This window comes from Serinus canaria, chromosome 3, assembly GCF_022539315.1.
Source record: "Serinus canaria isolate serCan28SL12 chromosome 3, serCan2020, whole genome shotgun sequence".
NCBI lineage: Eukaryota > Metazoa > Chordata > Aves > Passeriformes > Fringillidae > Serinus > Serinus canaria.
In genome coordinates this window covers 84,941,555-84,969,299 of record NC_066316.1, presented here as the reverse complement: position 1 = coordinate 84,969,299, position 27,745 = coordinate 84,941,555, and the positions used below count along the sequence as shown (strand labels likewise).

General features: G+C 37.1%; 1 protein-coding gene and 1 long non-coding RNA gene across 2 annotated transcripts in view; both read left to right on the top strand.

Moving 5' to 3' along the window:
* LOC127059378 (uncharacterized) overlaps positions 1–27,745 on the top strand; it is a 768,519-nt gene that overhangs the window by 511,614 nt on the left and 229,160 nt on the right. The gene's annotated exons all lie outside the window — the stretch shown is intronic.
* ADGRB3 (adhesion G protein-coupled receptor B3) overlaps positions 1–27,745 on the top strand; it is a 446,607-nt gene that overhangs the window by 327,835 nt on the left and 91,027 nt on the right. The window contains exons 17-19 of the mRNA XM_050972295.1: positions 22,506–22,632; positions 24,261–24,364; positions 27,050–27,152. Coding sequence (XP_050828252.1) covers positions 22,506–22,632; positions 24,261–24,364; positions 27,050–27,152 — 334 coding nt within the window. The remainder of the gene's footprint in view (positions 1–22,505; positions 22,633–24,260; positions 24,365–27,049; positions 27,153–27,745) is intronic.

Below are 27,745 nucleotides of genomic sequence, written 5' to 3'. Positions count from 1 at the left end.
TGAAGCTTTTTTATTGCCCTCAATGGATTAAGACAAAAAATGAGAAAAAATTCTTATTCTTATTATACATGTCCCTTGTCTACATGTACTTGAATTGTGGTACAGCATGTTTCAGAGAGCATCAGGAGTGGGGAGGTCCATGAGGGAAGGTGGAGCTGACAGCAAAACCACTGATGAGAGGTGCAGGTTCAGCCATACCCCACTGATCACCAGACAGCTTGCAGTGATGTGACAGGTCTGAGATCAAGCTGGGAAGTCAAGTCAGCAAGGCGAGGTCAGGACTGGCATGGTGCAAGGCTAAGCACATCATAACAGCAGCATAGCACAGACATGAACCAAGGGCAGGGGCCTGGGCTTCAGCACAGCCCCTGGGACAGCAGGTGAAGTGTGTCCTGGGAGGTCTTGCTCTTCACACCTTCTCTCTTAAGGCAGAGGTGTTTTCGCAGCAGTCAAAAAGACACACAGTTGTGGTGGAACAGAAATGACCCTGAGCACAGGAAGCCAAACCTCTGGGAAGTGTTGGGAGAAAAAAGGTCACAGAGGAGGTTTGTATAAAAACACAGTTATAAATTAATCAGAATAATCATTGGGTGAAATTGGGCGAAATTAGGGCTCTGACACTTGTTAAGAAAATACAGCTTTTATAAAAGTGACCTTTCTAATTGCCAGTCACTTTAGCTTTGATTTTTTAAAATTGTTTATATGTAATATACTACAGTATTAGCATATATCTCCTTTGGTCCACAAAGTTTCTATTTAACTCACAAGTTGCTTGCAGAGGTCAGTGATTGAAAAAAAAAATTAAATGTTTTCTTCAGAATTACAAAATGTACAATATAGAGCCTTATCTACCTTCCAACAGGTGATATGGCTTGTCAGTTCTAAAGAACTTTACAGAGAACATTGTACCTCACAGGAGGTCATTGTGTAAGAAAATTAGGCTTTTGGTCACTGACCTACTTCATGATTCAGTTTCACAGACTGAGTTTATCTCTGTGGTGGAAAGAACTTTGCTAATACTGTTTAATATTAGTCCATTTTACAAATCTCATTGTTTTTCAATATCATTAATACAATGCTTAACAAGAAAATTTTTCCACAGAAAATCAATTTTCTGCAATATTATTTTGATCCTGTGTAGAACAATAAAAAACTGACAAAATACTTATTATCATTGATTTGATGTTTTATAGCTTGGATTTCTCGGTGGTTCAACTAATTAGTTTCACAAATTACTAAAAAATTCAACTGTTTCCAATTGATTGTTATGAACGTATGAAATAGTTTCTGCATCATCTAAAAATGAAATATGACCTTTTAAATATTTAAACTTTACTTCCCTTTTTTGTGAGTCTTGATACTCTGGTTTATGTTCCATATTATATTCCTGTTGAAGCACTGTTCAGACACTTAAGATGAGCCCAATGCTTAAAAACATGTTGAATTTGATTGTAAAGTATGTGTTCAGATTATGATAAGTGTTTCATATAAGCATACAGATTAAGTCTCTTAACTGGCAAATGGGGAGTCTGTCCACCCCAGAGATTAGGCTGTTTCATTTTTTCTGTTCTGAGCCAGAGTGCCACAGTAATTTCAATTCCTAGATGAGGCAGTTTAAATACACCCCTGAGTCAATTACACAAAGCCAACACTTCAAAGTCAGGGCAAGTAACTGTACAAATGTTTCCTTCTTCCTCTCCCCAGCACACACACATACAGAAGCCCATGTACGACCTTGAACACACACACACTGCAAACCTGCTCCAAAGCCATCAAAGCCAGCTGAAACTCTTCTGCTTACTTCAGCTGGTTTTGGATCTTACATTTGCATTTGTAAAACAGCTCAGCTCAGTTCTGAAATCTAATAGGTCACATCTGTGCAAATTCTGAGACAAGCATACAACAATTAAAAAAAAAAAAGTCATACAGCTTTCTAAGCCATGAGGATAGACTGCCAAGTTTTACCTTGTCCAGTTCCCAAGTTTGTGCTCAAATGTACCAGCTACAGCACAGTCCTATTACAGTCATTGGTACTGGAAGGCACTTCAGCACTTTCAGTAGTGCAGCTCCCTTTAGAAGAAATCACTGGCTCGTAGCACATATTGAAGGAGGTTCCTCAAGAAATCATTTACCTTTGCCTCTGACCCATTCCCAGTGGAATGTTTTGTAGGCTTAAAAACTTGAGATGATAGCAATTCTGCAGCTCCCCAAGACAGTATGATCAAGGCTTCCTTGTGTCTACAGCTGGGAAGTTTTCCTTAGGAACTCCTTCTTCAGTCCAAGCACCTTTTTCCAGTCTCTGTCAGAAAGAGCAGGACAGTACTTTCTCTTCCTGGCAACCTCTCTTCCATGAGAAAACTGTTGTCATGTTTCCTCTCAGGTTTTCTTTTTTCTCAATTAAATATGCCAGTTGTTACAGTTTTTCTCATAGTCATGTTTTCTGGATCTTTTATCTTCTTTGTTGCTCTCTTCTGTGCTCTCTCCCATTGTTTTACCTTTTCATCAAGCATTGTGTCTTAAATTGGACATTGCCCTGATGCTTGGTTTCAGTAGAGGATTAAACTATCAAAATATTCTCTATACACATATCTATTTCTATTATCATTGGACTTGCAAAGGAAGGGGAATATTTCATGTCTCACATTTCTTGGGACACTAAGCAGAATAGAATATAGTAAGTCCAAATATCAGATCACAAAGTTTGTCAACAATAAATAGCCAAATGCTAGCTATTGATGTAGGTCTACTTGGGCATCATAAGATTCCAGTATCCAGTTCATGCTGCTGTTGCTTGTCTTTCAAGAGGTAATTTCTTCTGCATATCCTCCAGATATTCTGCATATTCCTATCTGTTGGATTTTGCACATCTTTCAGTCAGATGAGTTTGAAATCAGTGTAATTAGCTATTTTTCATGTTAGTCTTGAACTAAAATACCTACTACCTTGTGACACAGAAGAGAAGGTGGGAAGAAATAGATCTTTTCTTAGCTCTAAATTTTTAAAATATGTTACAGGAAATGAGTGCAAAAATGATGTGGCTTTCATATGTTGCAGAGTTGACTCATAAGCTGAAGTGGTTGAATAATATGATCAAACAATGTTTTAGTGACCTGGTAATGTAATGAGATTCCAAAGAGGAACTGCAGAGATGAAAGATTAGCTTGAAAGAGAAGCAATTGTGGTTGATAGTGAATACAAAATGAAATACAGTATGTTGCTGTAACTTCATAGCTTGAGTCATAAATATATACACATTCTCTTTGTGTGTGCATGTGCTTTCCACACAATTCCCTTGGGAGTTAGTGAAGAATTTGCTTTTCCAAAATAAAGCTTTGGTATTTTTATATACTGCCTTTTCTTTCATGGAGCAACCTCCTTTCATTTACCCAAAAGAAAAAATAAACAGTTAAAACGATTATTCTAGTTCTCTGCATATAATGCATGGTGTGCATTTGTGAAAAAAGGACCCAAAGGTAAAACAAAAAATGTCGGAGTCGCACAATAGCTGGAGGCCTCTTCCTTTCATTAATACGATGACTTGTCACAGAAAGCAGTGCTTACATTACACACATTTATGGCTATGTTTGATAAATTGCCTCACGGACACAGAAGCAACACATCCAGAAAGACCTTCACAAAACCTTAGTGTGACCTTTGCTGGTTCTGGCAGCAATTTCACAGGAAATCTCTAAACATGAGTACAGATAAAGAAGCAGACTTTGTGCTGACTACACTAAGACATACTCACATAAATTCTTAAATAAATTCTGTGACACAATCCACAGGATTAACAAACAATCAGGTTGTTGCTGCTGTTTGCATTTCAGATTTCAAAAACACCATTTCATTGTATACATGGTAGCATTAGAACCAGATTCTTCATTAACTTAAATATGTAAAGATGCGACTATCTACATGTATAACATTGTATAGACAACTGTGTGAATGCTTAGAGTCTTAGTTATATGAACAGTGATATTTCCTGTATATCAAGATTTCCCTTCTCAATTCAAAGGAATAAAAATACTATGTAAACATTTTAATTTCAAGAGAAAAACAAGATTTAATGGCAGACTATTTTCGAAGCATTCATGAAATCTAATATTGCAGCTTGTTTTTTAGTCTTTACATTTATCTCTAAATAAATTTTTACAAAGTTGATTAAAAGACTACATCAAATGACTTTTAAATCAGAAATTAGGTGTTTTGAGAAAAATACTGTGCCTACAAACACACCTGTTTTGCATTATTTGACAGAATATCCATTCATATCATTTTCCGATTTTTTCTAATTAACTTCTAATGCTACTACAAACATAAATTAGTATTAACCAATAATTTAATTGGTATCCATTTGTCCAAAACTCTTAAATATTTATCCCTCATATCCAAGACCATTTTCCCTCATGTTCTTATCCCATTCTTCACTTTTGCAATCACCTTTCATATACACCACATTTACTACAGGCTTGAGCAAAACTTAGTTTAACATCATGCAGATAGTGCTGTATTGGTCCTTCATCGTGAAGCAGTTCACATACATCACTGTTAAATGAGGATAAGATATTTGAAAACCTGTTAATTTGCTGGGGGAGGTACATAAACATGCTGAACACAGAAATCACAAAGATGTTTTAGGAGGGTTTGCAGAACTTTTAATTAAAGTGCCATCTGCTATGTACAGACATAAAAGAATTTCTTGGACAGAATATGCACAGAGGCATTATGCAATAAGCTTTGCTTCTTCCTGACACCCCTCACAAGCAGTGCAGAGTTTCTTTTCCTCAGAGCTGCTCCAGGCCATGATCATTCTCGAGTTGCATTGCCATCCTTGTATGCCTAGCTGTGCTCTGTCAATAAGGCCTCCCTTTCTTGTCACAGTTCTCACTTAACATTATGAATAGCAAAGGGCAGCTGCATCAATATTACAATAATACTGTTTCCTCAGGTGTAAGCGTTCATTGTTCTGATAGGAACTTCCATGAAACTGACTCTGCTCAAGCCATTTCATGTCAGCAGTGAAACTTTGCATGAGTTTCAGATGATTTCACTCATGGAAAAATCCAGGTAGAAAGTAGAGCAGCATGATCTCTCTTGCCATCTACTGCCTTCTGCCAGGACTCGTACCAGCATTTCTCCTAGGAAATGTACATTTCCCGATGACATTGAACAGTAATGACTGACAATTAAATGAGACAATGTTAACATGAACTTTGCTTAACAAAGGAAGATTTTTTGCAATGACTAGCAAATATTTAATTGCCTATTGATATTGTCAAGAAATATATAAGGTGGGGTGTCTTTTCCTGGATGTTCAGCACAAGTCATACCAACAATCTTGTATAGGTATTCTGGACTTCAAGTGACTTATCTTAGGAACTGAAGCATTTGAGAAACATCAAGACAAATCATTCTAGATCACGGAAATGACAAGGTTGGAATGTATTATCAGTCATTTTTCTTTTAGAAATTGGTGAGGAGGGGCTGATAAGGTAGAAGAATTGCATTACATGAACAGAGGGGCCTTTAAAGCATGTTTTGATAGAGGCATGTTTCAGTGATTTTCATTATTATTTGCAATCAAGTTGGAATTGATTGCTAATTCTGCAAATTGTTGCAAGAAGCTATTAAATTAGCATAAATCTGTTTACATTCTTTGCTGCAGTCTGGGTTTAATCATGAATAATAATTTATATTATTAATAGAAATTATAATATTACTATAAAGATAATTTATTTGAATTTACATTATTGTAAAGGTCATCAGGATTAAAATTCAAGAATTATCTGCTCTGATTATCATGTACAGCAGCATAGTATTTTGCCATCTAGAATATGTGACCACTGAGCCTTACTTTTGAATTTTAATTAATTGATATTTTGTGATTCTAAGATGAAAATAGCTGTGATTTCACATGAAACTTGAGCTTATTAATACCTTTGACTATATGAGGAAATCTGCTGAAATCACTGGTATATGAAGGTATAGACATATTTAAATATTATGCTGATCCATGGTCTCAGAGAAGTAATGGATTAAGGTATTTTGAATTCAATTTCCTAAACTAAAAATCTGAATTTTACTCACAGAAAGTTATTCCAGAGTTAAAACTGATGAAATAAAAAACAGCCCAGACTTTGAAGACAGTAAGTTCAGTAAAAGTGGAATTAATTCTGTTTAAAATCTGCTCATTTGATTTTTTTATAGTCAACTGAGTTAAAAACTGGAAATTTGTGAAACATAGAAAAGTAGAGCTATGTCAAATATTTGACATTTTAAAGTGATTGTATTAATATTTTTCTGAAGCAGAATTTCTTCCCAATCTCATCAAGAAGTACTAGTACCAGTATTTTTATAATTCTTCCACAGAAATCTGCAGGAAGTTACAGTTTGCATCATTCTGTATATAAATATTAATTAGGATACCATTTAAAATGAAGGATGGTTTAATTCAACTAATGTTGCAATCATTTTAATTAGTTTTAATGTTAGATAGCCTGAAAGATAAAAGATATTAGACATTAAAACACAGAAAAGTTATAGCTGAGGCCATTGTTTCTGTATTTCCAACCTTGAGTGAGTGTTTCATTCCTCCATTTTTCCAAAAGTGCTAGCATGTTTGCATATTTTTTTCTAACATCTAACCTTTAGAATGAGTTACTCTTTAAAGCATTTACTAGTGCTATTTTCATAAGCACCCACCTGTAAAACTAGATATTTTACTCATTGAAAGCATAGGGCAAGAAAGAACAATAAAAATTTTCTGAGGTAAGTTAAAAGTGGTTTTTGGTTCCTATAAAATAACTCCTCTGTATATTTTCTTTAAAATGTCATGACTTCAAAGTTTGATAGCTGACAGAACTGCAAGGTTAGAAGCAAGGTCTGTGAGTCCAATTGCAAAGCTGAGGATTTTTCCCTTTACAAGTTATTGCCTCTAGCCCTGCAGGACTAGTATGTATTGAACTTAAAAGCAATGACATTTTTAAATACAGAGTAGATGCTACTGGCTTGGGATTAAAACTTGACCATTCTAAGGGTCAGGAGGTATAACTTTATAGAGAAAAAGGCAACGCTGTGAAGAAAAGTAGCAAATATTTTTGTAAGTGCTTAACAGTTAAGCTCGTGCACAGAATAAAAAGTGTGAAGCCATTGATAGTGTAAATCTAAAAGTAGACTTTATGAAATATATTGAAATCAGACAAGATACAATAACAAATATCCCTACTGCAGCATCTATTAAGTAATTCTTATAAATATATATATATATATATATACATGCAAATACATATCTTAATAGAAAATTATAATACATTTCAGGATGTGAATGTACTTGTGAAATCCCAAGTCTACACTATAAATTCAAGGACATAAGATATTCTCTCTCATATGAGATAAACATTATTTCAAAGTAATAAAGATTAAATTCCATTCAATGTCCACTTATGTGGTGCCAAGAAATTAAATTTGTAAGTTTAGGATGTCGTAGCACCTCACTTTATATTGAGATACAGCTAAGGTACTGCTGTCTCAGCACAATGTTTTGGGTTTAATATGCCTATAGAATCATAGAATTAGTGAGGTTGGAAAAGATCTCTAAAATAATCAGGTTCAATTATCAAGCCATCACTGCCAAGTCCACCACTATACCATGTCCCTAAATGCCATGTCTACAAGTCTTTTAAGTAAGTCCAGGAAGGGTGAGTCCATCACTTCGTTGGGCATCCTATTGCATTGCTTGACTAGCCTAATCTTTCCTAATGTCAAATCTGAACCTCCCCTGGTGCAACTTCAAGCTATTTCCTCTTGTCCTGTCACTTGTTACTGGGGAAAAGAAACTGACTCCCGCTTCACTACACCCTCTTTCAGAGAGTTGTAGAGACCAGCTCCTTTTTCCAGGCTAAACAACTGCAGCTTCCTCAGCCACTCCTCACAGCACTTGTGCTGCAGACTCTTCACCAGCCTTGTTGCCCTTCTCTGGACTCACTCCATCGCCTCAATGTCCTTCTGATAGTGAGGGGCCCCAAACTGGACACAGGACTTGATGTCTGGCCTCACTAGTGCCAAATACAGAGGGACAATCACTTCTCTGGCCCTGCTGGCCACACTATTGCTCATACAGGCCAGGATGCCATTGGCTTTCTTGGCCGTCCAGGCACTCTGCTGGCTCATGTTCAACTGCTGTCAAGCAGGTATCCAGCTCCTCTTCTGCTGAGCAGCTTTTCAGCCACTCTACCCCAAGCTTGTAGTGCTGCTTTGTTTTAACTGCAGTGCAGGATTTGGAACCTTGCCTTGTTGAACCTCATGCTGTCATTCTCAGCCCATCGATTCAGTCTGTCAAGATCTCTCTGTACAGCCTTCCCACCCTCCAGCAGATCAACACTCCCACCCAAATTGGTGTCATCTGTGAACTGAGTTCAATTCCCTCATCCAGAACATTGATAAAGACTTTAAACAGGACCAGCCCCAGTACTGAGTACTGAGAAACTCCACTAGTGACCATCTGCAAACAGGACTTGATTCCATTGACCACCTCTCTCTGGGCCCAGCCATCCAGTTTTTATGTAGCAAACAGTCCATCCATCCAAGCCATAACTAGTTAATTTCTTGAAGACAATCCTGTGGGAGACATTGTCAAAGGCTTTACTAATATCCAGGAAAACTGTATCTGTAGCCTTTCCCTTAGCCACTAGTTGGTTAGGCAGGACCTAACCTTCCTAAACCCATGACGGCTGGGCCTCATCTCCTGGTTGCCCTGCACTTGCTGTGTGATGGCCCTCAGGATGATCTGCTCCTTGACCTTTCCCAGCATCAAGGCCCCACTAACTGGCCTGTGTTTCTCTGTGTCCTCCTTCTGGTTCACCTTGTAGCTGGAAATCACATTTGCCAGCTTCCAGTCAGTTGAAACTGCCCTGATTAGCTAGGTGTGCTGGTAAATAATCAATGATTGGTATAAATTGGTGATAAATATATTGGTAAACACTTTCACCAGCTCCTTCAGTACCCTTTAGTAGATTCCATCTGTTGCTGTGTGGTTTTTAGTTTTCCTTTATAACATTAGTCAGATTAAGTTCTACTTGGGCTTTGGCCCTTCTAGTTTTCTCCTTATATAACCTTATGGCATTCTTGTCTTCCTGAGTAGCCTGCCCCTTCTTTGAAAGGTGATACACTCCTTTTTTTTACCCTGAGTTCCAGCCAAAGCTCTCTGTTCAAACAGAGCAGTCTTTTGCTCTAGTTTGTCTTTTGGCATTTGGTAATGGCCTGCTTCTCCATCTTTTAAGATTTCCTTCTTGAGGAATGTCTGGTCTTCCTGGACTCCTTTTCCTTTCAGGGCTTTGGTGACCTTTCCAAGCTAGATGAACCATTGTCCTTGCTGTTGTTCAGATCCACTTGCAAAGCCTCACACTATTAGGCCAGGACACCTGAAAAGTCAGAGAAAATGTGTCTGCTGTTCTATACATTAAGTAACTGTGTTCTGCCTGGGTGAAAGTGGTCAGGGAATCCTCCATATTGTGCATCCTGTCTGCCTGTCAGGCCTGTCACCAGGAAAGTAGGGTGAAAATCCAGTGGTGTCTCTCTTTCTTTCATGCTCTGTCAGTAATCAAAGGAGTTCCTCTACCTGGGTGCACCCAGGCAGAACCCCAGGGTGTGCTCACTCCTGCATTCTGCAGAGCACAGCCTGCAGCTGACTCCTGAGTGTTAGCATGTTCCCTGGAGCACCGTGGGCAGCTGCATCAGTCATGCTGGGTGCAGAGCTTAGAGAGGCTGTAGTTTTTTGCTAGGTGGATTCCACTGCTTCCTGGTTGAGCTTGTGGGGTTTTTGTGCTCTTCCTGAATACCCTGCACCAATTGCCATGCTATGCCCTGACTGGTAGTGCTCCCTGGGAGCACAGAGGGTTTCCTTTTTTGGGGGGATGGATTTTTCACTGTTGCTTCTGGCCCTGCCCAGCCACTAACACACAAGCTGCAGGCTTCTGGCAGCTCTCTTAGCTCCCCTGATATTCTCCTGGTTTGGGAAACCCCATTGTGCACTGTGCCAGAGAGCACCACTGCCATTTGTGCCAGCAGTGGATATGCTCCCCTCAATGATTTACATGCAATGTGAAACAAGCAGCAAACTTAAATGCAATTCATTTGAAAGCAAATCCTTTAAATCAGGAATAATAATTTAAGCATAAGCTGGGCTGAACAGGGAAAAGATTAGTCTGGCCCCAGCATCCTGCCTGCTACAGAGCCTGTTAACAAATGCCTGGAAGAGTACTTAATAGTAAGGTACTTATTTAGCAGCTATTGTAGCTATTCCCCTGGTATGCATCCTAAATTCTGACACATTTGGGATGTACAGTCAGATTTTTTTATCTTTGTGTGCTGTAGTCTTAAGAGATTTTTTTTGTCTGTGAGTTTATCTAATCGCTCTTTCAGTCCACATAATCTTCTGTCATTTATAACCTCCTGTGGTGACAACTTCCATCATTTAACTATGCCCTGTGAGAAAAAAAAGTGCCTCCTATTGTTTGTTTTAAGTACACAACCTAATAGCTTCGCTAATGCCTTTAGATCATATTTTACAAGAAATAACAATAATTTCTGCTTCACTTTTACCATGGCACTCTTACAAATATTATCAGAGCTCCCTCAACCACCTCCTACCCAGACTGGAGGGACTTACCTTATAGAAGCTGTCCCATGTTCTCCAGAGATCCCTCTAGTTCAACTGGATCTGTTAGAGTTAGGAAGAGATCAGAACTGCGTACTGCATTCAAAATGTGGGCATACCGCAGACTTTTTTAGAGTGGCGTAGTCATATTTTCTGTTTTGCTATTTCCAAACCCCTGCTGAAAACTAATATAACTGAAGAACACATCATGCACTTGACATGCTCCAGCATCTTTGAATTAAAATGTACGCATGAGTTTTCTCCAATGCATAGTCAATAGAAAGATGTTTGCTTATATGTAATTTTAGATATCATTTAGCTGTCTGAGAGATCAAAATATAGTGCCAGGTTCTGATGTGAGTTATACTGAGGATATTCCATTGAAGTTGACAGGTCCAATCAATATACAGCATGCACAGAGATGAGGTGGATTCATGACATTTCCTGAATACCGCATGCACAGACAATAATTGCAACTGCTCTCATTATGTAATTTCTAGGAGATATATTCTAGCTAATACATTTAATGTACTATGTAGTCTGTGTGTAATTCAGATCAAGTAGTGTAATCCAAATTAATTGTATTCTTTTTTATTGCACTTTTAAAACATCAAGTAGTGTGAGAACATAACAGAATGTAAATTACTTCAAAAGGCAAGAAGGCTCTCTAGCAGTTTCTCTTTGCAATATTATGTCTGACTGAAGGGAGAGGCATTTCAGACTTGGGAGTTTCCAGCTGAAGCATGCCACATCTGTGTGACACACCACAGACAAGCAGACGTGATGAGATATGCCTTTCATGCCAATGAGAACAAAAAGCTGCAATATTAACTGAATAATTTTATTGCATATGTTTTAGATACATATAATTTCAATATCCTAAGTGATACAGTGTTATAAATATCAAAAGTGCTGCAAGCATCTCTGCCTCTGTGTGAAACTAGAAGGAAGTAAGTATAGCACTGCATTTGGTTGTATTTATTTTGAATACAGAAAAAAATTTTCTTCATATTTTGGTTTTGGCCTTCAGTCATAGAGGTGATTTCTGCCTTATGTTGAGATTTAATATGACACTGTCTGTTTCAAGGCTTTCAGATGAAAGCTACATAGTCATTAATGTACTAACACTGATTATTGTAGGACTCTTTTTTAGTACTTTTCTATCATATCTGAAGGCTCAAGACTATACCAAATTTGTCAATGGATAGAAGATAACCCCATTGTTACAACTCTTGTACCTGCAGAGTATTGGTGCTGCTTTCCATCAGGAAGGCTCACACAAACAAAAAATTTCTGAGGAGATCAAAGTGGATAGGCTAGTAATCTTTACTCATTTGTTCAGGCACTTTCTTGGCACCTACTTAAGGCACATACTCCCCAACACCTCCTCTCTTCCCTTTTTTTAGACTGTGAAAAAAAAAGCACTTGTCCAATCTCTTAAACAATTTATTCAGTTTTTAATGCCAGCAGTCACATTTGTCTAAACATTCTAGCTGGCATGTGACTAGCTGAAATGGATTTACCAGAGGAGTAAGATGACTTAAATTCTGTATTATTCAGTGCAGTAATTTTTTCTTAGACTTCCAGATATATTGTTATTAAAAATGTAAATTATCTGTTGCATAGTGAATGCATCAAACATATTGAACATGTGAAGATTTGAAGCATGTCCACAGAATCCACTTGTGGGCCTTGAGACCACAGTGGCCTCCTCTGCAACACTATTGAGTGGCCACAATCCCTTGTACATAAAGCTTACTGTTCAGATGTGGCACAGTGCAGATCATCACTCTTTCCAGAGCATCTGTTTTCATGTGCAGTGTGATGCACCTATCCTTCTTCCATGCACTCCTAGCCAAAACCACATTGAAACACTTTGGGTATTATCTCCAGACATTATCATCATTAGCTGGATTTTTTTTAGGCAACGCTACCATTACACAGGTGTGAAGAGGTATTAAAAACGTTGTTTAGCTGTAATCTACCTTTCTGGGTAGTTGGTTTGTACATACAAACACTCAGGAAGATTCAGATGAGCAGTACCTCACATGGCTGGAGTCCAAAGGGGGTACATTCAAACTACTTTGAGTTTGGAAGCTAAGCAGACACATTAATGAGTCCCAAGGTAATAAACCTGACCAAAAGACCAGAACATCAGTGCTTAGACTAACTTAGAAGAGGCTAAGAAATTCACTAAGGAGGTGTCTCTTGCATTTTCTTTTTCTTTTAACAAGAGAACCTCCATTTCCTAAGTCTGTACTTGATTTTGTTTAACTCTAACCACAGTGATTTTCCCATGTCTTTAAATAAAACTGAAAATTGTTAAGACAAAAAAGACACACTACTTTATAGTGATACAGAAGTTAGCTCTGTGAATTAGAGTGTTTTCAATATACATCTTACATCTACCAGCTTAGCAACATCTGGATTATTTAGTTTCAGTTTTTAACCAGATCATAAAATCTCTGAAAAAGCTTTGTGTTTAGCTGTATTGCATTGCATTTGCTCATAGCTGGGCATATACAAAGTCAGTGCATCTCAGCTGCTCGCTCTGAGTTGTTTCAATGCCCCATTTAAATTAAGTCTGAGTTATTATATGAGATACGGGACACCCACTACTCAGTCCTTAATGGGCTTTGCCAGACTTCCTCTCCGGCCATTGTACAAATCTGGAGAATCTTAAATCCAGAGGATCTTTTGTGTTTTATATTAAGCATTTTTCACCATAAAGTCTTTCTTCTAACATGCTCAGAAGAACCTTAGCATCAACTCTCCTCTAAGTATTTAAGTATTTATCACTCTGTCAGTCTTGACTGTGGCCTTTATTAACAGTGAATCGGCTGATGCATAAAACATGGACAGCACATATATGAAGCCCTGTACTGTAGGCTTTTTGTCTGGAAGTTCAATAGTTAGAAAGCTCACCCAAGATGGGAGAGACCCAAGGTGGGGGTCTCATCATTGTGAGATTTAGGACCCTTTCAAAAGGAGTGAATCTCTATGCTGCAAGAATGAAATCTCCCTGCTATAAGAATGAAATTGTTAGGCTGTAGGGCATTTTGGAGTAAGGAGGCTAGTCTAATTCCCTCTATTCACCAGTAATATTATTCTTTCCTAGTATAAGTAAATATTGACTATCTGAAAGGGAAAGGCTGCTCTGTTTTACATTCTGTAGTTAAGGTTTTCGCGGAAGAGAAAATACCTAACCAAAGATGTAAAGCATCAATCCTTACAACCCCTTGTCAGTGACTTATTAATATGTGTTTGATCTCAGTCAGGAGCCAATAGCAAGCTATATGCCTTTTTCCTACTGAGGTATTTGTATCAAATGTGTTTATAATGTGCAGCCTGATAACCAGTAAAAGATTTGGTGCAGATTCAGCCAGGATGTATGCTGACTCACCAAAGAGAGGGTACGAGATAAGGATTACTTTTATTGAAGCAGTTGTTAATTGGCCAGTGAGGTACAAAAGATAACATCTGATCTAAAAAAGAGACATCTCTAAGGAAGAAAAAGAATACTCATTTTAATTAAAAGGGGTGGTCAGATAATCTCCCAAATAAGAAAGAAATCAATGCATTTGAAGACAAACAGATTAGATCTGTTTAGGCTTCCGGGAAGGACTTACAAAAAAAAGATTGGTTATAAAAAGCAAGTGTCTTACACAAGAAAAAGGACATAACCTGAGGCCTTACATATAGAGGAGATAGAACTCTTTGTAAACTGGATTTTTAAGAAATCTTACAGACTAACAGCTGGATAAAAGGGAAGACATTATCTCCATGTCAGTAGAGCAACTGTCAGTTTAATTTTATTTCTTTTTTTTTTCTTACAAACATTTGTAACTGTGTCCTACTTTTTGATTGGTTGTTTATCTCAATCTGGCTTAAGTTAAGTTTGTTTTTGAAGTATAAGGAGACAGGAAAAGGTCTTTACTTCTTTCTTTAAAATTGTACACAAAGGCAATAATTTGTCTCCGATTGCCATAGCCCACAGCATGTTCTTCAAAGAACCCATGGATAACATTTGTAGGAAATGCAGTAGAATTTTGTAAGAGCAGCAGGTGGTATCACAAGATACAGGGGAGGAGATGCTGACAACTATGAGGGTTCTTAGTCATACAGCTAAGATATGAAGGAACAAATATGAAATCTGAGGATCTTCAGAGAACATGTAATACTGAAATTTGAATGCTTAATCTGCAGAGTAAGTAACACTGAATATGACAGGAACTAGAATGAAGATGCCAAACCCTGTCTCCTTGCACTATGACTACAAAGTCCATGCTTTGCTTTACCTTCTGGCCCAATGCAGAATTCTACTTCAACGAGAAGGCGTGAGGGTACTCTTACTCCAGAATATGCTGTAGTTTGGGGTTAGGTCATCTGCTGCGAATCCTTATCCTTTCAACACCCCTCAGAAACAGTATGAAATTGAACTCACATTTCAGAACCATTGAGCTGGGAGATAAAAGGGAGACTCTCCCCTGTCTGTCTTTGAGCTGGACCTTACTCGAGATTTTGAAAGGTAGTGTGCAAGTATCTAGCCCAAAGAAGAACTCAGCTCTCAGATACATCACCTCAGCAATGAGCATCGTTTCAGTGTCTGACCACTTAACATATTTTCTTCTGCCATTCTTATTATGTGTCTTAACTTTTTTCCTACATTATGGTCAGTATCTCTGAAGCCTGATCCAAAGCATGCTTTGAGGAGGTTGGACATGTAATGGTTTTAGTTTTGTCTGCCCATATAATGTAGGATAGCATAGGATGTTGTAACAGCAACACTAATGGAAGCCCAATCTCTTCTCTTTCCCTCAGTTGTTTCACACCTGTTCCTCTCCCTGCTGGTCATGCTGTCCTTGAAACTTGAACTACTGATACTGTGCATTATCACTAGTCTTTTGGAAGAAACATTAAAAAAAGATACCAAGTTTGACATTCTTAATTTCCAGGATAAACTTCGAAGCCCATAACCTTTCCCAGCCTCTGGCCATAGACAATTTACAAGGTTTCTTTTTGCTAGGAGTACATGTCAATACTAGTACAGTACAAAAGATTTTTTAGGTTGATCAACTGGAAAGCACCACACGACAATTTTTCCTTAGTTTGCCATAAAGCTACATACATATTTGTAGGTAAACAAAAGAACATGAAAGATTTTACTGATTTTGTGAGGAGTGTGTTGCATTAAGAGTGTAGAAATTGGGAGGAAAATAAACCCTTTTACTTTCCAGCTAGTCCTCAGAGATCAAAAGGGCTCGATAAAGCTAGGCTTAATTTCTGATTATAACCAATTCAGTACTCTTAAGTCTGATTGAATTCAATGAGATCTCAGATGTACCAGTACTGTGGGAATCATTCTCAATTGCAGATTCATCAATTTTGTGATTTACCAGTTCAACACTATAAATCTGGTCCTGGTCAATATGAACTTCCATGAACACAGATTGTAAAACACGAAATCTGACCATGAAGTTTAATAGGAACTTTCATGAGCACAGATTCACAAATAGTGTGATTTGTCAATTTGACACAATAAGTCTGTTTTAGTTTGATTAGAACTTTGCTTCATATAGTTTCTAAGAACTCAGCAAGATTTCCTAGACAAGATGGGAAGAGGCAAGATAACCCGGGAGGGAAGTAGGGCTTCTTGTCTGCACCAGTCATTCTGGAGGTCCATGAGGAAAGAAGATACAGTTCTCGAAAATTCTAAATAGACACCAACATCCTTTGGCACTGTGTATACAGTACTTCAATTGTTCTTTCTCTGAGACCATCTACAGAGTCAGAGATAAAGCTACAGAAAGTGTTTGGTTTCCCTCCAAAGTTTTGATGCACCAATACCCATCTTCTTAGGAGATTTTCTCTATAATTTTGAGAAAGAGGGGGAAAATGGTCTTGTTCAAATGCAATCCACTAGGCTTGTTAGGACACAGAAACAGAGCTGAAGGACTGTCGTTTATCCTTTGTTGTTCAAAAACATGAGTGAATCCCATAACTCAAATCATGATAAATCTGTGTAGTAGCCGTAGTACAGAGGACCTCTAATCAAGAACTATGCAGTAGGAGGCAAGAAACTTCTAGTATTTGTTTCATCCTGGTTTTGTCATTTAATTTTTTTAGAATTTCTTTTCATTTTACACATTGCTACACTTGCAGTATGCTATTAGCAGAGCAACTATTGATTACAGCCCAGTTCAAACATACTGTGTGCTAGATCATACCAAAAACTGTGTGGACAGGGAAATATAGGGATTAATAAGATATTACCACAAATATTAATACTCACTTCCATAATTCTCCTTTTGATGAATCATTTATTTATTGTAGCCAAACAGATAACCAAGCCAATTTTTGATCCTTCCCATGGAATTTTCTTTAAGCTGTACATTATTACAAAAGGTAATCTAACAATATATGCTTATAACTACAGTGTCTCTGTTACAAATCCTACTTTTTATGGTTTAATATCTCTGGTTTAAATCATATTAAAATAAAGCTTGGTTTTCAGCCCAGATGCATGTTTGTTTTACAAAACAATTATTTATATAGGATTTACTCTTAATATAAAGAGCAGCGAGAAAATTAAATTTTCAAAGATTTCTGTTTTCTTTGACAAAAAAGATGTTCACAAGTATGTCTTTGAGCAAAATTAAACAATTCAATGTCTGAATTGGAAAAGTGGCCTTAGTCTTTGGGAAAATGAACTCCCTATAGTATTCTGGTTGGAAATCCAATTGCAAGATACTCATCTCCCAGTTTTCTTCTGATAGCACCAAACATAGACGTCCTTTTTGGGACTTTTGCAGTATTTTAGACCGGTAGTCTTAAGGCAGTTTTTTTTTCACTTTTTTTTTTTTTAATATTCCCAAAATTTCATGCCTTTTTTTTTTTTTTTTTTTTTTTTTTTTTTTTTTTTTTTTTTTTTTTGTTCTGTGATGGGAAAGAAAGCCCTAAGTCCTAATGACCCAATGTTAATCATATTAACAGTTTCAGGGTAAAGAGTACTTTTTTAAACTGTAGTTTTATGTGTGACATTATTAAGGAAAGTGTGTTCATATCCACATATACTTTGTCTTCTTTTTTCTCTTTTTCCTTTATATTACTTTTTTACTTTAGGAAAGACTGTAGTGATAAACCAGATGTTGCCATAAAGTGCTGGTAGGAATAGGACTGATCACAGAAGAAATTGTGCATGCTAGGAGTTAGGTCATGTCTCAGGTGTATGAACATGCACAAGTGAAAGGTGACTCCTGCCACTAAGCCTTCTCTATGACTTCCCTGGGATTTTAGGTCCAGGTGTAAAGAAGAAAGCAGGTGTGGGTGGGACTTCATCTTCACTAATGTGCCAGCTAGAACATCTGAACAGGCCCAGTGATATTTATAACCTGCTATTCATAAGGGCCACAAGCTTTTTTCTTGCCTTTTGTTGGCTAAAAAATTCTGATGTTTGCATTTTCCATGTGCTTCTTATCATTATATGTCATTCTTTACTGAGAATGAAGTTGGAATACCAAACTCTGTCCCAAAAGAAAAACAGCATCTAGTCAAACAGAAAAATAAAATTATAGAAATGTACACATACAAGAATTAAGAAGAATTAAAATCATCTCAGTGGAAATAATATTATAGTTTCTTAAATTCTGTGTCGTTTACTTTCTATAAAGCTGTAATTAAATACTTAAATAACAGCTTCTTGCTGTTAAGTAATATAACAAAAAGCTTTCTTATCCTAATTTAACCAGTTACCAATTAGCAAAGAAATTACTAGAGTAGGCTACTATCCTAGAGGTATAGCAAGATGTTAACTCTTTGTTTATGATTATCAAAACCCAGGCAACTACTTGGATCACTAGTTGCTAATCTGGGGAAAAGTGTTTGCTTAGGTATTGTTAGCTCCTTTGTCTCACAGAACCTCCAAAAAAATGTTAAAATCTTTCATTTGAAAAATATTTCTTCAAAATACACTAATAAAGTAGACAGTTTATGGTATGATGTGAAGTCCTTTACTAATTGAGTGTGTCTGATAACAAAGTCAAAATTGATTTTTAATATATCAGGAAGTTAAAGTAAACAAACCAATGCAATTAGTAAAATATGTATATTTTTAATTATATAAAAAATAGTAAGTTGTTAACAACCATGTTATGAGACCAAGACAAATACTGCAAAATAAAGGAAACAGTTTCTAGAATATAAAATGTGGCCTTAACATTTCCATTTTGATATCTGAGATAGTAATATTGGTCTTTTCAGTACTGAGCATATTGCGTAATACATTATGTGAGTAAAACTCACTTTTTTTCCCTTCCATGTAATAAGCTATTAAATAAATTTCTGTATATCATCGTGCCATTGGTTTTGTTGCATAGAACTAGGAAGTTCACCTTAAACTCTGAAAAGGTACTGAAAAGACACTCCCATATTCCACTAGCTGCAAGACTCCTTGGAGAAGGGCACGCTTACAGATAAGTGTGGGAGCTGAGGGTGTTCTTGGTCCATGTGAGGTATTAGCCATAAATCCTTAGGCTCAAGTTGCATCCTGTTTAGACTTTTTCCCCCCTATTTCCCTGATTCCTCTGGTTTTTTTCCCTGCCTCAACTGCAGGATGACACAAGATCTGCAATGGTGAATCTATGCTTCTTGGGAATTCCTTTGCTTCTATCATGGGACTTCTGCCAGGTTGATTAAATCATCTGTAATTCAGTAGAAGAATACAAAAATTGCCAATAATGGGCATGAACTTACATCTATATTTGCTAGATATTTTCAATTCAATAATTTCCCTTGATATAAATAGAACTTGTGTTAATAGTACCTGTCACTCCTTTATAGCTTTCTGCATAACAAGAAAGATCCACAGGATCTTCCACAGGAATAATAGGTGCCCTTTTGCATATTCATATGATAACCCTAAATGTTAGACACATAGTCAAAGAAAATCACACTGAAAAGGAATGAGGCTTCTAAGTGTGAGATAGATTCTGGTTAGATCAGAAGAGTTGCATTACAAGAGGGACAGATCATAGATGGAGTACCTCATAAAAAGTGTTGCATTGAGAAGTACTAAATGCAATATATCCATTTTTATTCCGTAATTCCATTCTTTATTTACTTACACCTAAAACAAAATCATTACTTAATGTCAAGTCAAACTTACCAGCATCTCTGAGGGAATTAGTAATCATGCTTTTGCTGTTCTGCTGGCATAAACCTCATGCAACAAATTGCAGTTATACTTTTCTTCTGCTCCTCTTCATTACTCAGTCTCTTTCATGGACTTAGTGAACATTCTGTGCAGCTTCTGTTAGCCATAATTTCAACAGACTACAAATATATTTATTAATGAGGCTTTTTTTTCTTTTTTAACTGCACTGATTAGAATAGAGAAAAGGAACTTCTTTAATGAATTTTGATCTGCAACATATAAAAACATAGTGCTGTTAAGCAAGAAATTGAAGTGTATCACTGAAAAACATGAACAATAAAATGTAAAAAGTGTCCATATTAGACTGACTTGGCTCCTGCCATGATGTCTTATTTTGGAATCCAATTAGACTGCTTTGTTCGTTTCAGACTGCTTTTGGAAATTCTACAAAATTTTCAGTAGTATTGAAAAATTTTTGCAAAATATGTATTGAATTGTGGTTCAGTTACTCTTTGACTGGAAATTTCTATTTGTGCAAGTGACATGAAGAGCTGAATGAACCTGTGTAAACCTGATGGCCTGCCCATGATTTTTAGTACTTTAAATATAATTAAAATTTTAACAGATTCATTCTTTTAAACTAAAGTGATGTCTGTGATTTTATAATTAGAACATCTTTAACTCTTGTGCATTGGACACCCTCTGCAAGGATTTAGTGCTAACGGGATATATTGTGCATCCAGTGCATTTCAGCATAGGGTGAATTCAATTTATTAATTCTTATTCTCAGGATGAATAATAACACCCTTTTGTTTTTAAATATGTCAATTTGTCTTAAGCCATCAATCCTTAGTATTTTATCAGAAAAGATAAACGCATTTCATTTGGTCTTAACTGTGCCACAATAAGAGTAGAGACAAGAAAGCTAATCAAATAAATTGTTTATGTTATCCAGAAGATAACACTTTTGAGTTTAAAATATGTAACTCTATTTTTCAAAGTGGATGTTGATTTAGGCTGTGGCTCTCTGAAAAACACAATTTGCAAGGGAAAGCTAATAAACTGCTTTAGTGGCTTGAAGAATTGGTGATTTTCTCTCAATTGTTTCTCACAGTCACTGTTTGTTTTGTTTATTACAGGATTCTGTTTCGAAGACAATAGTGTGTAAGGGTTACATCTGGTGTGTTCAAAAACTAGTGGCACAAAATGCTGAGATGGCCTGGGGTGAACTGCACTCTGAGAGCAGGCTTTGGGATAACAAATTGCCTTTGCATGAGGGCCCTGGCATATAGAATGACTTACAGAGGTGTGTTGTCAAGGCAGAAGAGGTGTAACAAGGGTTGTTACAGGGTCTGGAAATTTTTATTCCCCCTCCTGCTTTCTTCAACCTTCATTTTTCTTTTTTTTAAAGTCATTTAGTGACCTGAGGTGAAATGGACAGGAATTGACAGCACACATGCTGCTGCTGGCAGCAGAGTCACTGCAGTTGCTCCTTGGACATGAAAGGAGAGGAAAAAAGATGAAAGAAACCCAGTTGTTCTCTAAATATAACACATGTAAAGATAATATGTTTGCTTCAGTTGAAACCAACCCCTTCTTCCTGTAGAAAATATTTCCCCCTCCCCACTGCAGTTCAGGGAACAGGAGAGATGATTTTTTGTCTCTCCCTCTCCTTCTCCTTGCTTGCACAAAGAAAACGTGGGTTGATACCATTTTTATTGTTCTGCTGGGGTGGGTTTCAGACCTCGCATTAGCATATTGAATGTCTAATTGAATTCGGGGGCTGTGTTAATCATCATGTTTTGTTTAGGGGTGGTTGGTGAAAGGTGCCACCAAACGATTGCTTTGGCTTGGGGTTAGCTTGGTGCTGCCACCCCATGAAAAAGACTCGAGAAGCGGGAGGGAGCCGGGGAAAGGCGAGTTGGCTGAGTGATGTCTGGAGGGCGAACTCGTGTGTCTCTTTGGTGATGTGTGCTGCTGTACTGAAATCCACCCCTCTGCTGGAGCTAAGGCAAGAGTTGGAGGCATCTGATGCTGCCGTTTCCAGGGTGAAATTTCTAAGGCTGCTAGCTAAAAACAACAACCAAAAAAAATCACAAATCCTTAGCAAAAATAGCAGTCAGAACAGAAGATCCGGCATCTCCCGGTCCAACTGGCATAACCCAGGCAGACGTTTGAGAACCACATGCTTTTAACCTAGCCACACACACGAAAGGGGGGGGGGGCGGGGAGTGGAGAAAGAAAGGGACCAAAAAAGACACCGCAACTACAGAACATCAGATTTCTCACAAAAGGCCAGAAACAGAGCCGGTAGGAAAAGGAGAAAGAAAAAAAAAAAAAAAAAAAAAAAAAAAAAAAAAAAAAAAAAAAGAGAGAGAGAGAGAGAGAAACAAAGCCTCCCCCTCTTCCCCCGATGAGTTTTTCGCAGTGCTCTGGTGAGGCTCGGAGGTGGCTGGCAGCGCAGGGGGCGGCTGCTGCCGCGGCTGGCGGGGCTCCGCGCAGCAGCGCCCGGCCGCTCAGCACCGCCGCCCGGACAGCTCCGCGCCCGCGCCCGCCCTGCCCCACAACAAGTCCCCGCCGCTGTCCGGGAACTCCGCGGCGCGCTCCTCGCGGTCCCGCGGCATTGTCTCCTCACGGAACCGGCCGACAGGCGTAATTACCCCCGTTTCCCCCACCCCCTCCTCTCTCTCTCCTTTGCAGGAACGACTCTTTGGGAACCTGGTCCACCCAGGGATGTAAAACTGTGCTTACCGATGCATCCCATACGAAATGCTTATGTGATCGTCTCTCTACCTTCGCCATTTTGGCTCAGCAACCTAGAGAAATAGTAAGTAACAAAGGGGGGGGGGGGGGAAATTCCAGTTTTAATGCAAAAGGGAATGCGGGGGGGACTGCGGGGGGGAGGGGGGAGCTGGTCCAGCTTTCCTCCAGGTATATTGCAGACGTTGCATTGAGGAATTGTTTAATATTGCAGGTAGTCAAATGTTAGTCTCCTGGTGTCTTCAGTGTCTCAGATACATGAATTCCAGATTCTGTGATACAACTAAATCCTTGGGAAATTTGCATGCTCTCGAACTCTATAAATTTTTTAGAGAAAGCCTTGTAATTGTGGTGCAAATGTGTAGAAAACTTTTGTATTGAACGATTACGGGAACGAACAGGTCTCTATTATTGCTCTTGGTAGGAAAACCCTAGATACTGTAGTTAAACAGATTGCAGATCTGCATTGGACATTTTCAGCACAGATTTTCTATGTAGTCTGTTGATATGATGTAAGAAAAATAATCAAGTTTTCACGAGAAAGAGGGGACATTAAGTGTATGAGCAGACACTCCCAATATTATTGGATGTAAAAATAGCTGAAAAGCAAATATTTGTAAAGTGATCTTGCTAAAGCATGATTTCATTTTCCTGGTTTTGGAAGCATATGAACAGACTCTTTTAAATAGCAAAGTAAAGCTATTTGGGAAAAAAAAGTGGTTGAAATAAAATACTACTTTCTGCCTGAGATCTGGCCTAAAAGTACATCTGTCTTGTATCCTATTTGGGTGGCAAAAGATATCTTGATAAATGTAATTTACAATACATACCTGAAGCTTCAAATCATTTAGATAAACCAGGCATGATATCCTTTAGAACTTTTAGATCTAAATTTTTTTCCATATTTATTAGTAAAACCCATGTCTATTTCAGAATATAAGGACATATGTATAGAGAGGAAAAAACTGACCTGATATCTGAGGATAATAGTTTCCCTTAGAGCAGGGAAAGCTAGTTTGTTTTCAAGGTCATTAATTTATTTTCATTTTTTATTAACACACAGAGTAGAAATGAAATAATTCCAAATTTGTAGCTTTTTTAAATGAAGGCGTTGTGATACTGTTGCCATAGATATTCTGCCATTCCTTCTAGGCCCAAGGAAATTAGGCATGTGAGAACAGTGGATTGAAGTCAAAGTTATTAAAAGTCAGAAAGTTTGGTCATTCTGCAACAAGCCTGAATCAAATTATGGGACAAATTACTGGACGGTCTTCAATATATTAGAGTGAAACCAAGCTGTATGTTTAATGCACAATTATAAATATTGCTACTTCTGAAGAGAAGTATATCTGTTAATTGATGTTAACTGAAGAGTCATTTAAACTTGTGCTAACATCATAGTCTCCTGTTACACTGTAATATTACTAGTTTATTTTTCAGAGTATCTGGCAGGTATTACAAGGCATTTTAAAACTCAGAGGCCTCTGAGGAATGTATTGAGCAGATCTCAAAGTTACGTAGGGATCAGTTTTGGAATTAAATTTATTTCTTCTTCATAACTAATATTACTGAAACAATCGACGATAGTTTGTCTGCTTTTAATTTTGCTCTTTTTGTTTGTTTTTTTTTCATTTGACTTGTTGGTTTAAGTGCTGAGGATGTTTTTTCTTCATGGTTGCCTGTTGTAACTTACAGATCATGGAATCATCTGGTACACCCTCAGTGACCTTAATAGTAGGCAGTGGTCTTTCCTGCTTGGCCTTGATCACTCTAGCAGTTGTCTATGCAGCATTATGGAGGTATGTAATAAGTTGAGAAAGCTAAATGGAAATACATTGTTATATTTATTTGAATTGCAGTTTAAAAAGAGCATTTATTGTTTGGAAAGTGAGGAAGAAAAGAGAGGAAAATGTAGTGTATGCTTTGATGCATTTGTTGATGAGATTGGTTGGTTTTACTGCTTTGGCCTGCTAATGATGGTAGAGCCCACTCTTCTCTTTCTCCACTTCAGTGGGAATGGTATTCCTCATTTGGTGGGGTATTCATAGTGCTAAATGCAGGATTCCTATATATGATAGATTTCATGTGAGGTTTCTGGCCTATACCTTTAGCTGCTTTTCTCCCATTTACATTTTTTAACAAAACTTACAAATAAAATAATGTTGAAGTGGCACAGTTAGGGAGATTCAGTCAGCTGATTTTGAGTTTGTTCACATCAGTTATAAGTTTGGATGAAGACTGTAAAATTAAATACTCTTAAATAGTGTCATGGTACATCTCAGTGATGGATTTTTTTCTGTCCTGAGTATGCAATATTAAAATACTATATTGACTTAAAAGTGCAATAAATACTTATGGAGTAAATTAATCTGAGAAGTAATGAGAAATAGCATAATGTCTTAGTGCAGAAAAATAAAATGAAAAGTCATGCAAAGTAATAAATGCTTTTAGAAAGTGAACATGGATTCTAGTTTCACTTTTTTCAATATTTAAAGTAAAATAGATTCTTATGAAAGTAATAGGAAAAAAGAGGATGAAACAATAAATTCTAGAGTAATATAAAATCAACCAATAGAATTTTGCTTTTAGAAGCAGCTTGATAATTTAACACCCATTTCTCTATCACTCTTATGTACCACAGAGACTCAGGATTAGAAATATATATATAATTATTAAGAATATCCAGTTATATAAGTTATGATAAAGGACTATAAAAATTATCAGTTCTTGTCTGTCAAAACAAAGAATGAGAGTATTTCAGGATATAATTCCCATCTAAAGAATTATAGTGTTATTTTTGAACTCCTTAATATATTTAGCACTTGGATAGAAATACTGTCATGCTCAGTGTAACTGGTCTACTCCATTATTTAAATTAGATACAAGGAAGAAATTCTTCACTGTGAGGGTAGTGAGGTACTGAAACAGGTTGTTCATAGAAGTTGTGGATGCCCCATCCCTGGAAGTGTTGAAAGCCAGTTTGGATGGGGTTTTGAGCAACCTGGTCCAGTGGAATGTGTCCCTGCCCATGGCAGGGGGTTGTAACTGGGTGATTTTAGGTTGTCTTCCAACCCAAGAAATTCTATGATTCTATGATTCTGTGTACTTCTAAGTGGAGATAAAATGTGATGTGTTATGGCTTAAGTCAATGCTTTGTTCTGTATTTACTCAACCACTAAGATCCTTTGTATGGGCACTCAGTGTTGGGAATTGGCCCAGGTGAATCAATAGTTAACAAGTTAGAAAGTAGCAGTGTGCTCTCTGTGTGAACAAAGTCACTGGACTTCTTGTATTTGTTTGCAAATACATAGAATTAACCTTAATACTGTTGCTATATTTTAAGGAAGAATGTGGATTGTGGTATTAGGGTTGTTCTGTCTAACTAGAAAAATGTAAAGCTTTATCTCTTGATATGCAAGCAAGAAGGACTATAATTAATTTCATGTCCAAAGCTCAGCATTTTTTGTGGGTTCAACAGCCTTTTTTATTACTTCCTCAGAGTCAGCTATGGGTGTACATCCCAGGAGGAACAGCAATATTAACTGAACTCCAGTGAGAAGCATATAGTAGTAGTCATATATAAAGATATGGCATGGTCTTCAGAGGAACTGACCACCCTTAACTTTCATTTATTTTAGTAGTCAGCATTTACTGTTAACAGCTCTAAAAATCAGGTCAGAAAGATACTTCCATTGTAACCATAATCATTCTCTTTTTGTCCTGTAGCATATAGAAAGGCTGTATACAGAAAAATGAGAACACATGCATCTTGAAATCAAATATGTGATAAGGCTTTTTGACTATTTCATTTTAAACAAATTTGTAAAATAAGTAAGTTTGCATGGGTGACTGTGATATTCACTGCTATAATTTAATCTTTCTGTACACATTTGGATATTTTTTGGCATTCAGTCTTATGAGTATATTACAGTACTACTGGTACATCAAGATTAATGTTATCCTTGTTCAAATAATGTCTTTCAAAATTCACTGCCATAGTATCATCCACCAACCTGCATCTTATTTATGCATTGTGGATCAAATCTTCTGTTTATATCAATCACCATATTTTTGCTGAAGTTAGTAATTATGAGTGGTCTGTGCCAGCTGTGGATATTCCCAGGGACAAGCAGAGATCATAAGAAGTTCCTGACATGAATGCATGTAAGCCCATTATTGTCAGTATGGTGTTAGAACCATGTTGCCAGCAGTTTTCAAAAGAATCATTGGCAGATTATTTTTAAAATGCATCAAGATGCTAAGAGGAAATTCTGCAATATCTATCAAAATATCAGTTTTCATGTTTGTATTGTTATAGCTCTCTAATACTCTTTCTGAGCACATTAAAGGGAACACCTCTCACAGTATCTCCAATATCTCCAATATTTAATGCAAGAAATAAATCAAAGCTTGTGTGACTTAGTAGTTGTTTTCCTTTTATAAAATTTGTGCTCTCTCTTTTTTGTTTTTCCTTTTTTTAACAGGTACATCAGATCTGAGAGGTCCATAATTCTAATAAATTTCTGCCTGTCGATTATCTCATCAAATATCCTTATCCTTGTTGGACAAACTCAGACACATAACAAGGTATGAGATGGATTGTATTAAATTTTCCCTTAAAGATTAATATCGTTGTTTTATTTGTTTTTATCTTAAAATAATTACGTCCATTTAGTCCTGTACTCATAGGACTTGGTGGTTTTGGTAAAATATTAAGAGACAAGGGAAAATATTTACCATCTTGCATAGTCTTTATTTCCCTTCCAAAAATCCCTTTTGGTATTGTTCCCTCTAGATAAGCTGTGTTCTCTGTGGTAGACTTGTGTGTTTTATAACTAAATTTCAAAGCAAAAGAGTTCAAAGGCTCAACATCAAAAGCACAAATTCTGGTTCATTATAATAGTTGTAATAGGATTGCGCTACAGTGTTTTTGTCTTTTTATTAACACACTGGTACTCAAAAGGCAAGTAGAAATTGCTTAGAAGTTGGAGTACGATTCTTGAAAATGTGCAGAAACAGACATCATAACAAGCCATAGAACAGTTAGATCTCTGACTGATGTAGCTATAAGAAAGTAATAACCCTACATGGCTTACTTAGTGATGTATTGCTGATTATTAATAATCTGTTCTCTGAACATCATTGTCATTTGTGCCTCTCCTGTAGAACAGCAGGCTTGC